The 17,632-nt window shown below is 30.4% G+C and overlaps 1 protein-coding gene across 1 annotated transcript in view; it reads right to left on the minus strand.

Moving 5' to 3' along the window:
- Window positions 1-16,027, minus strand: part of LOC139486760 (putative ankyrin repeat protein RF_0381) — a 30,435-nt gene extending 14,408 nt beyond the window's left edge. Inside the window, exons 1-13 of the mRNA XM_071271699.1 lie at window positions 15,915-16,027; window positions 12,528-12,676; window positions 11,572-11,661; window positions 10,694-10,792; window positions 10,160-10,258; window positions 9,576-9,644; window positions 9,231-9,317; window positions 8,232-8,315; window positions 3,882-3,971; window positions 2,975-3,097; window positions 2,211-2,306; window positions 1,335-1,445; window positions 742-810 (exon numbers count right to left, since the gene is read on the minus strand). Coding sequence (XP_071127800.1) covers window positions 742-810; window positions 1,335-1,445; window positions 2,211-2,306; window positions 2,975-3,097; window positions 3,882-3,971; window positions 8,232-8,315; window positions 9,231-9,317; window positions 9,576-9,644; window positions 10,160-10,258; window positions 10,694-10,792; window positions 11,572-11,661; window positions 12,528-12,557 — 1,047 coding nt within the window. The 5' untranslated portion in view covers window positions 12,558-12,676; window positions 15,915-16,027. The remainder of the gene's footprint in view (window positions 1-741; window positions 811-1,334; window positions 1,446-2,210; window positions 2,307-2,974; window positions 3,098-3,881; window positions 3,972-8,231; window positions 8,316-9,230; window positions 9,318-9,575; window positions 9,645-10,159; window positions 10,259-10,693; window positions 10,793-11,571; window positions 11,662-12,527; window positions 12,677-15,914) is intronic.
- Window positions 16,028-17,632: the final 1,605 nt, after the last annotated feature.

A 17,632-nucleotide genomic window follows, 5' to 3' on the forward strand; every position in this document is an offset into this window, starting at 1 on the left:
ATTTAATTGAAAAAATGTCTTTTATTTATTCGCATTTATATTTTAGGCATTAAGTTTAATGCCTGGACACATTTTTCAGGATTTAAGCTTAAATCCTAGGATTTAAGACTAATGCCTATCATCATTTAGGCATTAAACTTAGGCATTAAACTTAATGCCTAGGCGTTAGCTTATTGCCTAGGATTTAAGCTTAATGCCTAATTTCACTTATTGCCGCTAACATATACATTGGAACCAAGAACACGTTGAATAGGTCGTGAGGAATAATTAATTAATAATTTCGTCAATTTCTATTTAAATATTCATGAGAAAAAGTAATATCAGGTCGGTGACTGTATATGACATAGAAATATACAGTCAACGCATATTGACTGCTCAAATAGAACGAGTGCAGTATAAATCAAAGTAACAATTCATCCATTTTATATCATAGACTTGCAAATTTCATGTTACAGAAAAAACAAACCAATATCCAAGTGTTCTATTGTGTTTAAAGGAGTAAAGGCAATATTTGCCCCAATTTATTTTTGCAAATTTAAAAATAACCATACTTGATCTTTAATTTGCCCTTATAAGACTGCTTATTTGTAAGACTCACATAAAAATACATTTCTGCATCAAAACATTAAAATTCTACATTAATTCCAATAGTACTTGGAGAGGCTTTTATAAAATATTGTGTTTATACTTTATATGTTAAGACTACTGAAATGGTTAAAAAGATGAACAATTAAACCATACCTTGTCTATAAGATCCCTGACATCAGACCTCCTGGCAAATGAGGCAACATCTCGAACTGTTACTCCAGTCTACAATAAAGAAAAATATCAAATACTCAAAGTCCTGTCATTTAATTTGCACAGTATGTTTCTTAAACAATGGAGATTGGTCTATAATGAACATTTAAATATAGAAATATAAAATGGAAGAATAATTTTCCAATTCAAGTATGGCATAATGGGAATAAAATTTTCAAACAATTCCATGTAAACTGTAGGTGTAAAACACTTATATTTGTATATCTTTTTCTTTAAGTTTCAAAGATCTAGGTTGAAAACTGTAAGTCTTTGAGGAATGAATTACAGAGGGGAGATAGGACCTTTATCGGGATTTTGAGATCAGGTGTTTTTAAGATAGGGATTTTGAAATGACCCTTTCTGGATCCAGGAATTCTTTTTTTCGAATTTCGGGACCTCGAGATTTCAAGTTTTTAAACCCGGGATTTCGGGATTTCATGTTTTTAAGCCCGGGATTTCGGGATCAGGACACCTCCTACCCCCCCCCCCCCCCCCCTCCATTACACAAAACAACATTTTTAAAATATAAAACTTACATTATCTCTATCAGCTAAGTAAGATCCATTTTTCAAAAGGAAGTTGAAGATTTCCAATGGAAGACCTCCATTGGTCTTATCCAAGGCATACACAATCCCAGTTCTTCCTCTCTGAAACAAAAATGCAACTTCAAACATCATTTTGTAAAATTTACTATCTGAACATATCTTATAAATAAATTGTTGACATTGAAATTGAGAATCTGTCATAGAGACAACCTGACCAAAAATCTATTGACCATGAATAGAATTTAAAGAATGGGCATGTGAACTGTCCAATATATTATGAATGTGTATATTTAAAAAAAAACATTTAGAGAGGGATGTCCAACAACACTGAGAATCAAAATGCTTGTTAGCACAGACGGGTAAAGACTGTGTTAATTTTTCATTGGGAGGTAAAATTAAATATTGCATTGTCAATAAAGCATTCAACTAAAATTCTAGACAATGGGAGATAACTCAATTTTTTAAGATGACTTTAACAATGACATCATTTATATTTTTAGAACAGATATTAGATTTCTGCACCTGGCAAAAGTTGTGTAATTTTCTTGACAGGTGTAGCTTTATTTTGTGACTTGAATATCTGAGAATATATTACATTGATACATTTCTGGAAATGTTCATGGATAGGATGTATAGAATTTTATGATAAATGCACTATATTTTGTGAATAAAAAAATGAGTGATAATTCTTGGAAGATTTAGATAGCAAGTCAGTAACATAGGGTTTTGATCGCATTTCACGCAATCTTTACCCAATAAAAAATCATTAATATTTAGTATAAATAAACAGGTTTCTGTACAATACGTCAATCTATTTGTCAACCTAACTCTAAATAAAACTTGCTATGTTTTAATGCCTTTGGTTACCTCGTCTTTCAGCCTGAAGTTAGCACCAGATTTCAAAACTGTCATCATTATATTTTGAGGTGTATGGTTGTTTATTGCTTCAAAATACAAGGGGCCCTAAAATAAAACAAAAAATATTTTTAGAATTATATTGTTTGTCCAAGACTGGTATATCTTAGACAGTAGCATGTAATAACAAACAAAGCCTTAGTATAAGATATATGTTGGTATTGGATTAACTACTAGCTATGATCTAGAATTCAGTAACTGCAAGTACTCTCAGATCTGGTCTTTCTGTCTTTAATGTTTTTTGTAGGTTGTTTAAATGTTGCGTATCTTTCTGATGAGGTTAGCCCTTTTAAACAGATTTTTATAATTTTTTCGTATGTTGTGCTGTTACACTACTGTTCTAGGTAAGAGGAGCTTTGGGCATCCGCAAACATTTTACCCTGTATGTCAGTTTTTTTATTCAAATCTTTTAACATTTGTCATTTCGTAGCCTTTTATGGCTGAATATAAGGCATGGTTTTAATTGTAGTTGAAGGTTGTACAGTGACCTATAGTTGCTTACTTCTACCATCATTTGGTCACTGGTGAAGAGTTAATGTCTCAATGGCGACCACAAAAAATCTTCTTTTTTTTATAAAGATACAACAAAATAAGCACCCATGTCAATGCATTAAACTGAATGTTTAAAATGAAGAGCACAAACTCAAATTAGATAGAATAATTTTAAAATAATCATATTGTCATATTTTCTTTTTAAAAATACTAAAACTACATACCCAAAAATATTCATTTACAAGAACTCTTAAATTAATGTCTGCTCCTGCCTCACATAACATCTTCACCAACTCAAAATCTTTCATCTTAAGGGCATGCTGTAAAATGTGGGGCTTGTTCAGGGACTGAAAATTAATACAAACAATTAATATACATTTGTAACTTTTATGAAACAGCCATTTGAATCACTTAGGGGTAATCAATGTTGGTAAACAACCCTATGGAGATTTTTTTGGGCAAATCTTAATACAGTGTACATGCAATTAAAATAAAATATTTTGCAAATATGAAAAAAATTGTGTTGTATTGAAAATTGTTAAAATCAAGTATCCAGAAAACTGCGTATTAAAATTTTACTTTTCTTATACAGTAACTATTTTTTGCCAAACACCAAATTATAATCTCTACTTTGGTTTGATATTTAAACTGGACAATGGAAATCAATCGTTCAATGTTATTCTTATTTCTTCAACTGTTAATTCATGTTCATGTTATAATTCATTACTTTTGCATGTGAATTACTGGATATAATTCTATTACTGTGGATTCATAATTATTCCTTGGATACCAATTTTCATGGATTTCTTTGGTACAGGTAAACCACGAAATCAAATGTTCAAGGAATAACAATTTTTCTACAGGCTTGTATGTAGACCTTAACAAAACCATGAAATCAAATATCAACAAACATTTTTTATTTTTTTGAGCCCATGAAAATTGGTACCCACGAAAATAAATGAATCAACAGTATCTTTATTTATATTGTTTATTTAGGAGAAAAACACATACACTGGTCAAATATGTGTCTCAGTCACATTTGCAATTTTGTTCAATATGGATTATACTTCTTCTTTTAAATAGAGTGAATATTCTAAAGAAGGAGAGAGGTTCGCCTAACTATGTTATTACCATGTTGAGAAAGTTAACTTTACACCAGGATTTCTTCAAGGCCATTCTAACTTTCTCATAGTTCCTTTCTTTTACTCCATACACAACATTCTGCAATTGTACAAAAAAATCTAGATTTAATTCATGTACATGTATTACAAATTATATTTTTAATAAATACAAATAATTGAAATAGCATTAAATTCTGATAAGGTCCAGTGTTCATATGAGCATAGTTACTATACCTCACTTTTATCTAAATGTAATAAGAAAGATTACGTTTGCTTACTCTGATCGAGTTGTATGTGTTCAAACACCACTACTGCCTTCACAAATATTTAAGATCAAATTATACAGTTATTAGCCATTACTCCTTGGATATTCTAACTTTAAACAAACAAGTTAAAATTTCAGCAATAAGCTCACTAGTGATTACTCCATGATCATGATATTTCCGTTCTGAGATGGATGTGAAAACATATCTCATGGTAAAGCAAACTTATGTGAAGCTTGATACAAAATTTCATGCATGTTCCAGAGACAATGAAATTGACTGTGACAGCAATAATGACCTCACCTTCGGCTCAGTCATTATCACTATTTTAGTCACTACTACTGTCCTGTGGGCAGTCCATATATCACGATAATGACCAGTTTTTTCAAGAACTATTATGTAATTGTTGGGTAATGGATGTCAAAATAAGGCTTTTCTACCTCAGGCATAGATTACCTTAGCTGTATTTGGCAAAACTTTTAGGAATTTTGGTCCTCAATGCTCTTGAACTTCATACTTTATTTGGCCTTTTTAACTTTTTTGGATTCGAGCGTCACTGATGAGTCTTTTGTAGACGAAACCCGCGTCTGATGTAAATACAAAATTTAGTCCTGGTATCTATGATGAGTTTATATACAATATACTGTAAAGCTGTCTTCATTTAAGTTTATTAACAAATTTCATGAAGCTTTGATCATACCTGTCAACCTGTGACGATGCAAATGCAGGTCATGACCTGCATTGAAGAATCAAATCTCAGGTCATAACGTGTACGAACTTTTTCGAGCTGAATTTCAGTATTTATGGTACATTTTCTTATAATGTATATCAAATATACCAAATCATCAATGCATGTTCACTTTGTTAAGTCATTTTAAATCTTATTTATTATTATTTCATTATACTTTTAAAGATTTTTGTAAACTTGTGTATCACAGTCTTATGTCCTTTACTTTTTGTCATCATCTAAATTTATTTTTCAAAATGTAATGTAAAAATGAGACTACTAGCAAATATATGGAAGTTTTAAACGACCTTGACTGGCTGTACAGCCCTTGCACGGTCGGTAAATTAGCAAATGACAAGGAAATTAGACTATGATAAAATATAGTAATACAGTTAAAGGAAGTATAAATGTAAAAAATAATTTTCAACTTTTTTTTAAAAATTGTATAAAGGTATAAAAATAATGAAATGTTATTTTTCAATATGTATTTGAATTTTATATTATTATGATTTAATCTTTTTACACCCATACAACGTAAATATAAGGAATAATTGTGAATGGTGACAAATAAGGGGAAGTAACTCTTAGTTGAAATATCTTTTTAAAACAACAGGGCAATTTATATTATATATTTTACGACCTAAAGGTTGCACTTTGTAAATACAGCTGTTTCTCAAAACACGCCTTTTTTGGGGAGTAATAGAATATTCATAGAAAATTAATTTTGTTTACATACTGGTTCCCAGTTATGCTCTCTGTGTTCCATATCGCAGAGACAGAACTTGGGAATGTTACCAGTAAATAAACACGTGCATATTGTTTACATTGAAATCTGTAGTAACCATTCATTCGAGGTAGGGGTAGTTAAGAAAATTAGTGTAAGTTTAAACTCTGAGAAGTTCAGGGCATATAAACGTTGAAAATATGCCGCACAGCCCTATATTTTGACCTTTGAAAAAAATTGTGGTGCATATGAACTTTCAATTCTAGGATAAGATTTTTTTCAAAACTTCATAGTAAAAGTGGTACAGTTTTAGCCGTAAAAGGAGTTCCTATGGGAAATTGCATTGTCAATATTTACAGAAATGCAACCTATATAGGGTGAAAAAGGGGAACATTCAGAATTAAACCAAATTTGCTTTATTTATATTATTTAATCACAGATTTTAAAGAAATTAACTCAAATAAGAAGTTTTATAAATATTTAATGTAGATTGATAGAATCCTGGGCCTTAAATATGATGACTCAGCATAAATTCACAGTTTACAGTATGCATAGTTTACTTAAAGTCCTGGATACAAAATTAAATCATAATATTTGCATATTTGTAAGTTAAATTGCTAAGAAGTGCTTATATTTACTCTTCGCAGTCATTGAAACTCATAGATCCTTCCTGAATATTATTTATGGGGTATTTGTGTCCTTTCGATAACCCAAAAGTAAGCCGCAACACCTAAATCTGCATTTTTGTCACCACGGCATAATAAATACAAGCTAGAAAAACAAAAATATCTCAAGAAAACTTACAATAGTGTGTTCTATCCTGAATATGTACTCAATATTCCAAATTGCTATAAACAGCAGAATGGTTTAGGAAATTTGAGGCCCCAGGGGCAAAAAACATAGAAAATTGCCTACCCCCTGGGTCATAAAACAAATAATTTAACTTGTAAATGCTATGATTTTATGATTTTAAAGTTCTTGATATAGAAAACAATAACTATGCTTGGAAGTTATGCAAAAGTCAGAGGTTAGCAGTCATCTATACAACATTTTAAGTGAATTTATATCTCAGACTGGTATCTGCATACATACAACTATTGCAAATACGGCTTTGTTTGAACACTTCTATTATATATAGTTAGCTAAATTGTGTCAGATATATGGTTACAGATGATACTGTTGTGACAAGAATTCTAAATTGACCATTTGAGGCAGAAAATGTGTTCTTTAATTGACAAATAGGCATACAGTAAGATGTGGACTGGAGATAGAGGTTGGATTGGATACTTTATATAATCTTGAATGTTGTAATGATTGATTGCTAAACATTACATTTCTGATATTCTGATATGCTTTCAATATGTTATCAAAACAGTTTTTAACAGGTTCTAGGCATTTTTTTATCAGAAAATATGCAAATAGGGTAAGCTGGCAATAATTAAAGTCTTGTTTTCAAATTCTTTAAAAAATTGAAACAGGGGAGGGGGTATAAAATGTATAGTAAAGAAAAACTAAGAGTATACACAGTGATTTCTTTAAGACTTTAATTCTGATAAATGAGTATTAATGTGAGAAAAACTGATTTTAAAGAGTTTTCTATTTGAATAAATGTCTGTATAGGTTGCACTTTGTAAATACAGCTGTTTCTCAAAACATGCCTTTTTTGGGGAGTATTAGAATATTCATAGAAAATTAATTTTGTTTACATACTGGTTCCCAGTTATGCTCTCTGTGTTCCATATCGCAGAGACAGAACTTGGGAATGTTACCAGTAGATAAACACGTGCATATTGTTTACATTGAAATCTGTAGTAACCATTCATTCGAGGTAGGGGTAGTTAAGAAAATTAGTGTAAGTTTAAACTCTGAGAAGTTCAGGGCATATAAACGTTGAAAATATGCCGCACAGCCCTATATTTTGACCTTTGAAAAAAATTGTGGTGCATATGAACTTTCAATTCTAGGATAAGATTTTTTTCAAAACTTCATAGTAAAAGTGGTACAGTTTTAGCCGTAAAAGGAGTTCCTATGGGAAATTGCATTGTCAATATTTACAGAAATGCAACCTATAGCTAAGGTAATTGGTGTTAATCAACAGTGTGTTTGACACCAAAGCTGTCAAGTGAAGCCATGCACTTAATGGGTCACTTAATTTGACAGTTTACATAGCTAGATGAACTGCATGTTCATGGAAGAATTACGAATTTGCCGGTATTTCAAAGGAATATTACTTATGAAAATCAATCTCAAGGCTAAGAAATACGGGTGAAATCGGGTCATTTTCGGAATTTCCGGGTTATTTCAATGACCCGGCGGGTGATCCGGGTGATCCCTCAGAATTGTGAAAATCTCGGGTCACAACCGCAGAATCCGGGTCAGTTGACAGGTATGGCTTTGATATGTATTGTTTTTAGACAAATGAGAAACCATTCAACATATACCTATAAACAGGAAGTTGAGTGGTGACACACAGTAGAGCATTCTTACATTAAGAATTCTAACAAGTTTGAGAAAACCTTGAAACCCTGAGAAAATGTGATGAAAATTTCACTACACTGAGTGTCAAATACATAACCCAAATCCAATATACCTGGCCTTCTTTTCTAAAATGTCTAATGTGCAACAACAATGACAGGATGTACTCACCATGGTGGCTTTGTGTTGATCTAAGATAAGTACAATATCATGGAACTTGTGTGCAGCTGCAAACTGTCTCAATGTTTGACCATTCTATCAAAATATACATTTATACAAAATACATGTCTGCATGCAGATAGATACATGTAAAAGGCAAGAAAATAAAACTAAAGAAATGTAAGTTATTGGACATCTGATCTTATCGATATCAAAGGCTTAGGCCCAATCCAATTCAATTTATTTGAATAAAAATATTGTTTAAACTAAAGGTTTAGGTTTGCAAATATCATTTTGGTTATGGTGTCACAAGTGACATTAATGGTATAACAGCTAATGAAATAAAAGAGCATAAACTAAATCAAAAAAAATCTCAATCTGCATGAATGAAAAAAGGTGATACATTACTTTATTACATATAAATTTTATAAATCAAATGTGACCCAAACTGTACCATTGCCTATGTTTTAGTTAAGAAAACAGCAATAAAAGGAACTCATCTACATTTATATGTGGCCTCCGGTTAAATGTTGCCTCATTGGCAATCATACCACATCTTCTTATTTTTATTTTAATCTATAAATACAGAAAAAACAGAGTGTGTGATTAGGTAAATGAGATAGCAACTAAATGATGCAATAATTCAAAGACATCAGTATTACTTTTCTAGTTTTATATTATCTAAGAAAAATTTATAGTTTCCTTTAACCTTTTGAACTCTCAGTAACTGTTAACATTTACATCCCTTAAATAATGATAAGCTTTAAACCAACAATGTCAGAAATCTTTTATTTTCCCTCATTATGTGATGACCAACTACATTTAAGCCCTCATGGTAATATTTTCTTCACTCTTCATTGACTTAAAACAATAATCTTCTAACAAGTGTAATATATACTTCATCCTTCCTAAACTTAAGCTTGTGTCATTTGTTCACAGTTTACAGATGTCTTATTTGCAATGGCACATCTTCTTATTTTTATGTTTTAGTAATTCATACTAATTACTAACCTTGTAACTATCAACTTTAAACCAACATTGTAATAATTCCTTTACTCTCTTTACATCATGATCTTGAACTGCTGTAAACATGCCAGGCTATAAAACAAAATTACATATTAGTATATATAATCAGATGGAATTTTACTAAAAGTATACAGATTTCTACAGTTGTATACCTTATAATATGTCATTGGATTTCCTTACCTTTCATTTGTCATTCTACATTTTGAAATTATCAGGTACCTTATAATTGTCATTCTACACCTGAGTTTTTCCCTTATGTTATTCGTCATCAAACATCATTTCAACATATTCCCTAACCTTTTCATTCCACATCTTGAGATTACTGCTTACCTTATATTTTTCATAAGCCTGTCTCCAGTAAGCATTTTCTGCAGCCATGTCATAAGATGTCTTTCCCCACTGTAAAAGAAATAAAATTTTCACATTAAATCATTGAAACCAGTGCTTCTTTCTTGAAGTCTTATTTTAAGTGGCAGGGAATGGTTTTTTTGCTTGTCAGTTTCCATGCAAACAACAAGCACGATGGCAACTGAATGGTGCTAATTTTGAACTTGTTTGTTGTATTTACTTAAAACTTAATTCAAAGATTTTTTATATTACAGTAAAGTATCGTTTTTAAAATTACACCAATAACACAGCAGTCAAACCTTTTCTTTTACTTTATCTCAACAACACTTGAAATAATTTGATTCTTTTTTTACAATTTTTGCAGTTCAATATTGAATATTATTATAAAAAAAGTACATTGTCAGCAAAAATGTGTACTATTCATATCCCTTTATCCCTCCCTGGTATTTGAACAGGGCTTACATAAAACATATTAAAACATTAAATATGATGATCATAATGAGGAACTGTGTGAAATATCAGTTACTAAAAAGCTAATAAAAATTTAGAGTCTCCCTATATGTTACCTGATCTTTGAGATGTAAATCAGCACCATTTGCCATGACATCATACACATGTAAACAGTTCTTTTTAAATGTAGTCACATGCAATGGGGTGTAACCAAACTGAAAATAAGAGAGAAAAACAATATTAAAGAAAAGATATCATATTGACAGTTTTAATGAATGCTATGTGATTAAATGGGGATGAAATGCTAGTTTTCTTTCATATCACATGCAATTAATTATATACCATTAGAGTTTTATTTTACAAATCTGCCTATTTGGCAATCCCATGAGTTTACATGGTTTAGAGCTCAATCTATTTAAATTAAACCACTGAGGATTGTTTTAATTAGTTTACTTGTTTTCAATATTGAATAAAAACATAATTGAAATAAGAATGAAAAAACATTATAAAAAAGGAATTTGTTCATTCTGATATCCAAGTAAATCATTGAAAATTAAATCAAAGTAATCAACCATTCAGCAAAAAGCATAAATACGTTTATAACAATGATTTCTCCTCAAGTCTGCTAAAGTAAATTATATTTTTTGTACCTTATTCTGTGCATTAATGTCCAGTTTGGTTGCTGTTAAAATATGGAAACAATCAGGTCTGTACATACTACATACATAGTGTAGGAAAGTATTGCCTTTCTGAAATAGTAACACACAAATAGTTTAATTTAGAAAGTATATATAAAGAAAAAGAATGGAAAAAGCCAAACAGACAGCAACTTATAAAATATGTGGTTTATATATCATTTGTATAGGCATTTGATTAATGCTTTATAAGATTTGTACTGTTTTTTGATTAAGCTTGCAGTTTTTGTCCATTCTTCTTTTTTTTACGAAAGGGGTTGGGTTGGGTGCAGGCTCAAGTATTTAGCTTTTCTTTCTAAGGAACAAAGCTGATGATGGCTTATCACACAAGGTGAAATTGTTTTGTTCTAGTGAGGCCCCTCATGGGGGGGGGGGGGGGTCCTAGTAATCACATAATCACCATTTTTTGGCCAATATAATCACATAATCATTAAATATTTGCTTATCTTTAGTAATCAAATAATCATAAACTAAAAATACAGTCCTAGGTAATCAAATAATCATGAAATATTTGGCTTAATAATCAAATAATCATTAAAAAAACGGCCAAGTAATCACATAATCAAAAACCCCATGAGGGCCCTCTCTAGTAAAGATGTCCAACATATAATATTGCAGTCACAATCAAAATTGATTTGTTTATATTGCAAGAGGGATATCTAAATACCGTGAATTTTGTTTATCACTTTAATAGTTCTATATATGTAAGTTCATACTTAAAACAGATAAATTGAACTCTAGTTGTAGATCTTTTAAACTGTTTCATATGACAAAGCTTAAAATCAGTGTTAAAAAAAAGTGAGATTTAGATGTTTAGGTAAATATAGACTTACCCTATCCTTGAAATGGATGTCTTCTCCATTTTCTATCAACCATTTTAATTCTAAATAATTGTTGTCTTTAATAGCTTGACCAATCTTGGTCTGAAATCAAAATCAAAGTATGTTTGAAACAGAAAATATAAAGAGTGACATACTTATCAAAAGGTTAAGTCATATGTAAACCAGTAAAATGGTAAAAGCATATATTTATTTCAAATGAAATGTATCTTTCTTAGTCAAATAGTTTGGATATATATGGAAATAAGCAAACACGATTAATTTCATAATTGTTTCTGACAAAAAGGCTGTGTAAATAATTGAAATTCACTGTACTGTACATATTTTGATCACTGTTGAATGTGGTACTGTGACCTTAATTTGATTTAAATCCATGTGATACAACTTTAATGAAAAGTTGTGCAATCATATCATGTCTCCTTGTTTTATGTATCAAGTTAGGCAGTTATAAACTGAACAAATAATACTGTTTAGAATAGTTTACTGTTTTCATCTTTCTCATGGAATCCATTTAATGCTGTTCATAGCTAGTAGTACAAGAGTGCATAGCTGATGCTTTTTAACTGGTATGGCGATATCCATTTTCTGGAACATCATTTTTTTGTATTTTTTTTTTATGAATCTTATTTTAAATTCAGTACCAGTTTTAAGGTAAATATACAGCAGCTTCCAATATCAAGATCTAACAATATAACAGCTTTTTTATTTTTGTTTAAAAAAGGTACTGTTACTACATGTATATAATTAGACAGCACAGCTGTTTGTTTTTGGTGGATCAATGACTGTGTTGACTGTTGATGAAAGTATTGTCCATTTACATAATTATGACTGTGTTGACTGTTGATGAAAGTATTGTCCATTTACATAATTACCACTGTGAGCAATAATTTTGAAGGAAAATTAAATAACTAAGGACACTATTATATCAGAAAAGAATGAAAAACTATTACCTTAGCTAGTTGTGTCATTTCCCCTGCCATCCTTGTACAGCACAGATATTTCAGCTCAAATCATACATATAAGTACTATCTGCATGAATTAGCACGCTTTTAAAATCAACATCATTCTTTTCCCACCAGACGAGAGTTATCAATCATGTCTATAATAAATAAAAAGTTTTCTTAAGTACTGTTAAGTGTATGCGTGTATGACAATACATGTACATGTTGTATGTGTATCATAGAAACAAACAATTTAGTTGATGTAGCAACAATCAGAATTTAGTCAAACTAAAATTGCTTAAGATGTCTAATAAACATATTTAATATTCAATGCCGTGGTGCTATACCCTGTCCACTGTGTTACTTTTAAAATAGAAGACGAAGGACATCAATGCTGAAAGGTCAAATTAAATTGTTGACCTACAAAATGTAAATGTACATATAATTTTAAATCTTTATAATTTGCATTGGGATCATACATGTGTAACCAATATTCAGTATTCCAGACAAATGGTAATGGGGTACAATGTAATCGATACAAAATCTTATAAAGGAACAGTAATATATCTTTATATCTTTATACCTTTATCTGCGGGTCGTTACATAAGCCAAAGGCTTCTACAGACCCCTCATCTTGGATTGTCGTATCATTTCATTAAAGTTTGCAGTTGGTAGCAACTGCTATTTTAGACTTTCTTTAGTACTTTCCATTGGCTAATTTCTGACTGGTGGTCATCATACATGATTAATTAATGTATCATCTTATCAAAATTTTTTTAACAAACAAGGCCATATACAGTGACCTATAGCTGTTTAAATTTCTGTGTCATTTGGTCTCGTGTGGAGAGTTGTCTCATTGGCAATCATACCCCATCATCTTTTATATATTCATGGACTTAGAGAGCAATTGGTATTTCATACTCATTAGAACTTGTAAAATCATGATGATTGCATGCGCATGTGTAATAATTTAAGGACGTTCTTAATTTTCATTTGATTTGCTTCTTAGATGTAGAAATCTGCTCTTTGCAACAGTCAACTATTAACTGTTTGACAAATAACTATTCATAAGGTTCCTTTGTACTATTGTGTGGAAATTAAATACCATGCAATTTATATGAATCTTTATCAGAGATGGGTCCGATTACTTTCAATGTAATTGATTAAATTACAATTACTTTGTTACATGTATTTGTACGATTAAATTAAATTAATGATTACTTCATTTCTGAAAGTGTCTGATTAAATTAATGATTACATTGGCAAAGTAATCATGATTACATCTGATTACAATGAATTAAAAAAAAAAAAAAATTTGAATGATGAGAATGAATTAATGTTTAATATAACGTCTTTTACTAAGGCCTTCTTAGGCTAATGATGACTTTTTTAATATTGTAACAGTTTATTTTTTACTGAAGTATACAAATCAATTAACATGCTTGATAAAGTAAACTAAACTATCTTAACTTGTTAAATATCTATTATATAAGAATAACAAAAAGGTTTATTTATTGACCATAAACACAATTCAAGATTTTTTTCATTGTAATCAGAATGTAATCAACATGTAATCAGGATTACTGGGTATTTTGAAAAGTAACTGATTAAATAAAATTACATGTAATCAGATTTTTGGCTGATTAATGATTACAATGATTACTTAAAAAATTGTAATCCATTACAGCTGATTACAATTACAATTACCCCAAGTCTGATCTTTATTGGTTTGAATTTGTTAATAGTGAATCATATAATGTTTCAGTCTTGTACTACTGTCTGATGTACATGATGTAATAAAAGATCTTTAGATGGATGGAACAACAATGATTTTAAAACCAGTCACTGTGTTATTCCCTACTGTGTTCTGTTTCCTGTTATAAATATGTTTCTATCTGTAGGTGGTGCTGTCATCTGAAAACAGCCGTAATTGCTATGTTGTAAGTATTCTTTGATATCATGAATTAATGTAAATAAGAAATAAATCAAGGCATGGCACTTTAGATGTTACTCCAATTTTCTCCGATAGTTCTGTATCTATTAAACATTACTTAAACATTACTGTGTCAGAGAAGAAAATTACCAATCAATTCCAGGGTATTATTGCCTGTGCAGTAGTATTGTAATTTATACAGTAAACTTTTGAGAGACTTCGTCAAAAGTTTTCGTTAAGTCCATTACCATGACATCAGTCATTTGTCAGTTGGTATGTTGTTATGATTTTTCGCTAGGTCCAGTATAAAAGGATATCATGCGAGTTCCGATTGAAAGCCATGTTGTAGATTGTAATTTTTTAGGGGGGTTTCCAACAATACATGTAGATTTTTTTTACTGGTATTGGGTTTCCAGATAATTCAGTGGTACATGTACATTGTCAATAGGTAAATACAGGACTTCAAAAACACATCTATATTCTATAAGAAGCTAAGCAAAGTTCTTTGTCTAATAACTATGCCAAAATTCCTATTCTTGACTGTTTATCAATATAAAACATAAATTTAAAAAGATAATTATGTCTGACAGTAACAATACTAGAAGAAGCTCATATTACAATAATGATTGTCAGGCTTTAAATGTACCCTTAAGGATTTTCACTTCTCTGTTTCAAATAACAGGCTTTTTACAAGACTGTTTTTAATTGAAAGTATATAGATTATAAGCAATAAAAAAGCTGAAAATAATTACGGGAAGTGTGCTTGGTTTTGAGATATAAGCCATGGAAAATTTGGAGGGAAATAATTATCTCTTGATTTTTCATTCACTAAACATTGGCATGATTCATTGTGATTGGTGTCTTTTCTCTTTTAAAATTATTAAAAGATAACAAGTTTTTTATAAGATTTTCAAAGATGACATTTTAAACTATATGTAATGAAATTATGAAAAGAAAAGTATGGGTTAGTGGGCTATTTTTTTAATGGCACTACATTTGATTAAACCAGAGGATTCCTTAATTATCTGGCAAAAATTCAAAAACAAGAAGAGCCAACATTCTTACCACAAGTCCTAAACACAAGCACTTGTTTCTCTCCATGGAAAGCCTCACTATCAAAGTATCAACATACGTTGATAGTGGGGCCTCACATGGTTAGAAACAAGTGCCTGTGGTCCTACAGCAAAATTGTAAAATTGCTTTCGGGCGTGTACAATGTTGTAAAATCCTTCTCTACAAGCCAACAGAATCCAACTAAAATTTTCAAAAAAATGAGCTTCTAGCTTGTGGACACAAAAGTTTAGGGTGAAGGTTGAATACTGTAACTGTATGATAAATTTTTTTTGTGAACTGTCACAAGAAGTTGGTAAAATAAAAACACACGACTAAAATAAAATTGAAACTACTGCCATGGCCAAGTAGTAAAAGTATACAGTGAAAATTTGTATGCGAATTATATTTACATGGGTTACTGCATAAAACAGGGCTTAAATTAAAAGTAATCTTCAAAGTTTAGTTTGTTTTTTCGGTTGTCAGAAAAACCGGAAGTTGATGTTTCTCTGTAGATTCTAATTCTAGAAACGAGTTTCGGAAATTCTCCGGAAATTGTTTCTTCTATCCGAAGGGTCTTGTAAAATATAACTTTCTTCTTTTCTTCTTTTTGGGTCAACAATGCTTAAATTTTATACTGAAGAATATATGCTAAAAATAACACACTTTGAATAAAGAGTAGATGCTCGTGTACTGACTGATGTTTAACTTAAAATTCTATTAATAATTAAAGATTTTGAATGATTGTTCAGTCTATATTATAATAAGATCATATCATATAACACACTTTACTCTTCTTCTTCATACTTAAATCTATTGGCCTCCTTTAATTGAAATTTATTAGGGGTATCTTCATAGGGATTTCTCCTTAACTTTCAAATTCTAAAACACCGTTGTCCTAGGTTAGGGAGAGAGTTTTGGACCAACGAACTTGCCAAGTGAACCTGGCCACATTTGCCGACAGGTATTGTCTCTGAAAAAAAGTCATGATTGCGTGTTATCATCTGCTGCAGCTTGCGTGCTGTTACAAGTCAGCAAGAGCCTGTAATTCAGCAGTATGTTTCTGTACTTATATTGCTTTCGTTGATTGTGTTATAAATAATATATGGCCTTTATTTCTCTCGTTTGAATTGTCAAAGTTTATGATTTGTCATTTGTATCTATACACCAATCCAATTAAAATATTGATATCTGATTTCGTTATACTTTATGTGTATACAGCGACTTTCTATGGTGAGTATAGAAAGTCCCTGATATGTATAAAAATTATAACAAAATCAGATATCAATATTTTAATTCGAAAAAAAGGACTTATAATTAAGAGTAAGGATTAAAATCATGAAAAATATGCAAGAAGATAAAAAAAAAACAAAAAACTTTAACACATAGTTCAGATGATAAACATCAATACTTAGATTCTATACTTCAAGACCATCTTGTACTATTTGTCAAGTTGATACGGTCGAATATTAAGACTTTACTTGGATTTGTGTTTAAAAATAAAGATTTGAAAACGCGGTAAATACTAATTGGAAAAACAAAAGCTTTAATTCATTGACAACCACAATTCCTCGATAAAAAAAAACAATAACAGATTGACAGCTGGAATATTCTTCAAGAAAATGCGATCTAATTAAAACAAATGATCTCTGATTTCGTTATAAACTCATATATATGTAGTATAACGAAATCAGAGATCAATATTTTGATTAGATTGATTTTTTATTATTATACATATGATGTGACTCGGTAGAGTCGGTACGTATTTATACAACCCACTATTGTGTTACAGTGCTATGGTCAATTTTCAATTACGTATTTCGTTTTTGTTTATGTAATTTGTCCTGCTGTATCCAATATTTGACCTTTTCCCCCTGTATGTATTATGTCTGATTATTTTGTTCACACCAGCATTGTTGTCAATTATAATGGAATTCAATGCGACTGTCATACAACTGAGAGGTTTTCATTAGCTATAAAAACCATTTTAATCCACCATTTTCTACATATATGCATACGGAATTGCTATTACTAAGTCATGAATATGACAGATGTTTTCCATTCGTTAGATGAGTTTGAGCTTTTGATTATGTGAATTTATTAGGAATTTTCCGTTTTAAATTTCCCTTGC

This window comes from Mytilus edulis, chromosome 8 (assembly GCF_963676685.1).
Source record: "Mytilus edulis chromosome 8, xbMytEdul2.2, whole genome shotgun sequence".
Lineage (NCBI taxonomy): Eukaryota > Metazoa > Mollusca > Bivalvia > Mytilida > Mytilidae > Mytilus > Mytilus edulis.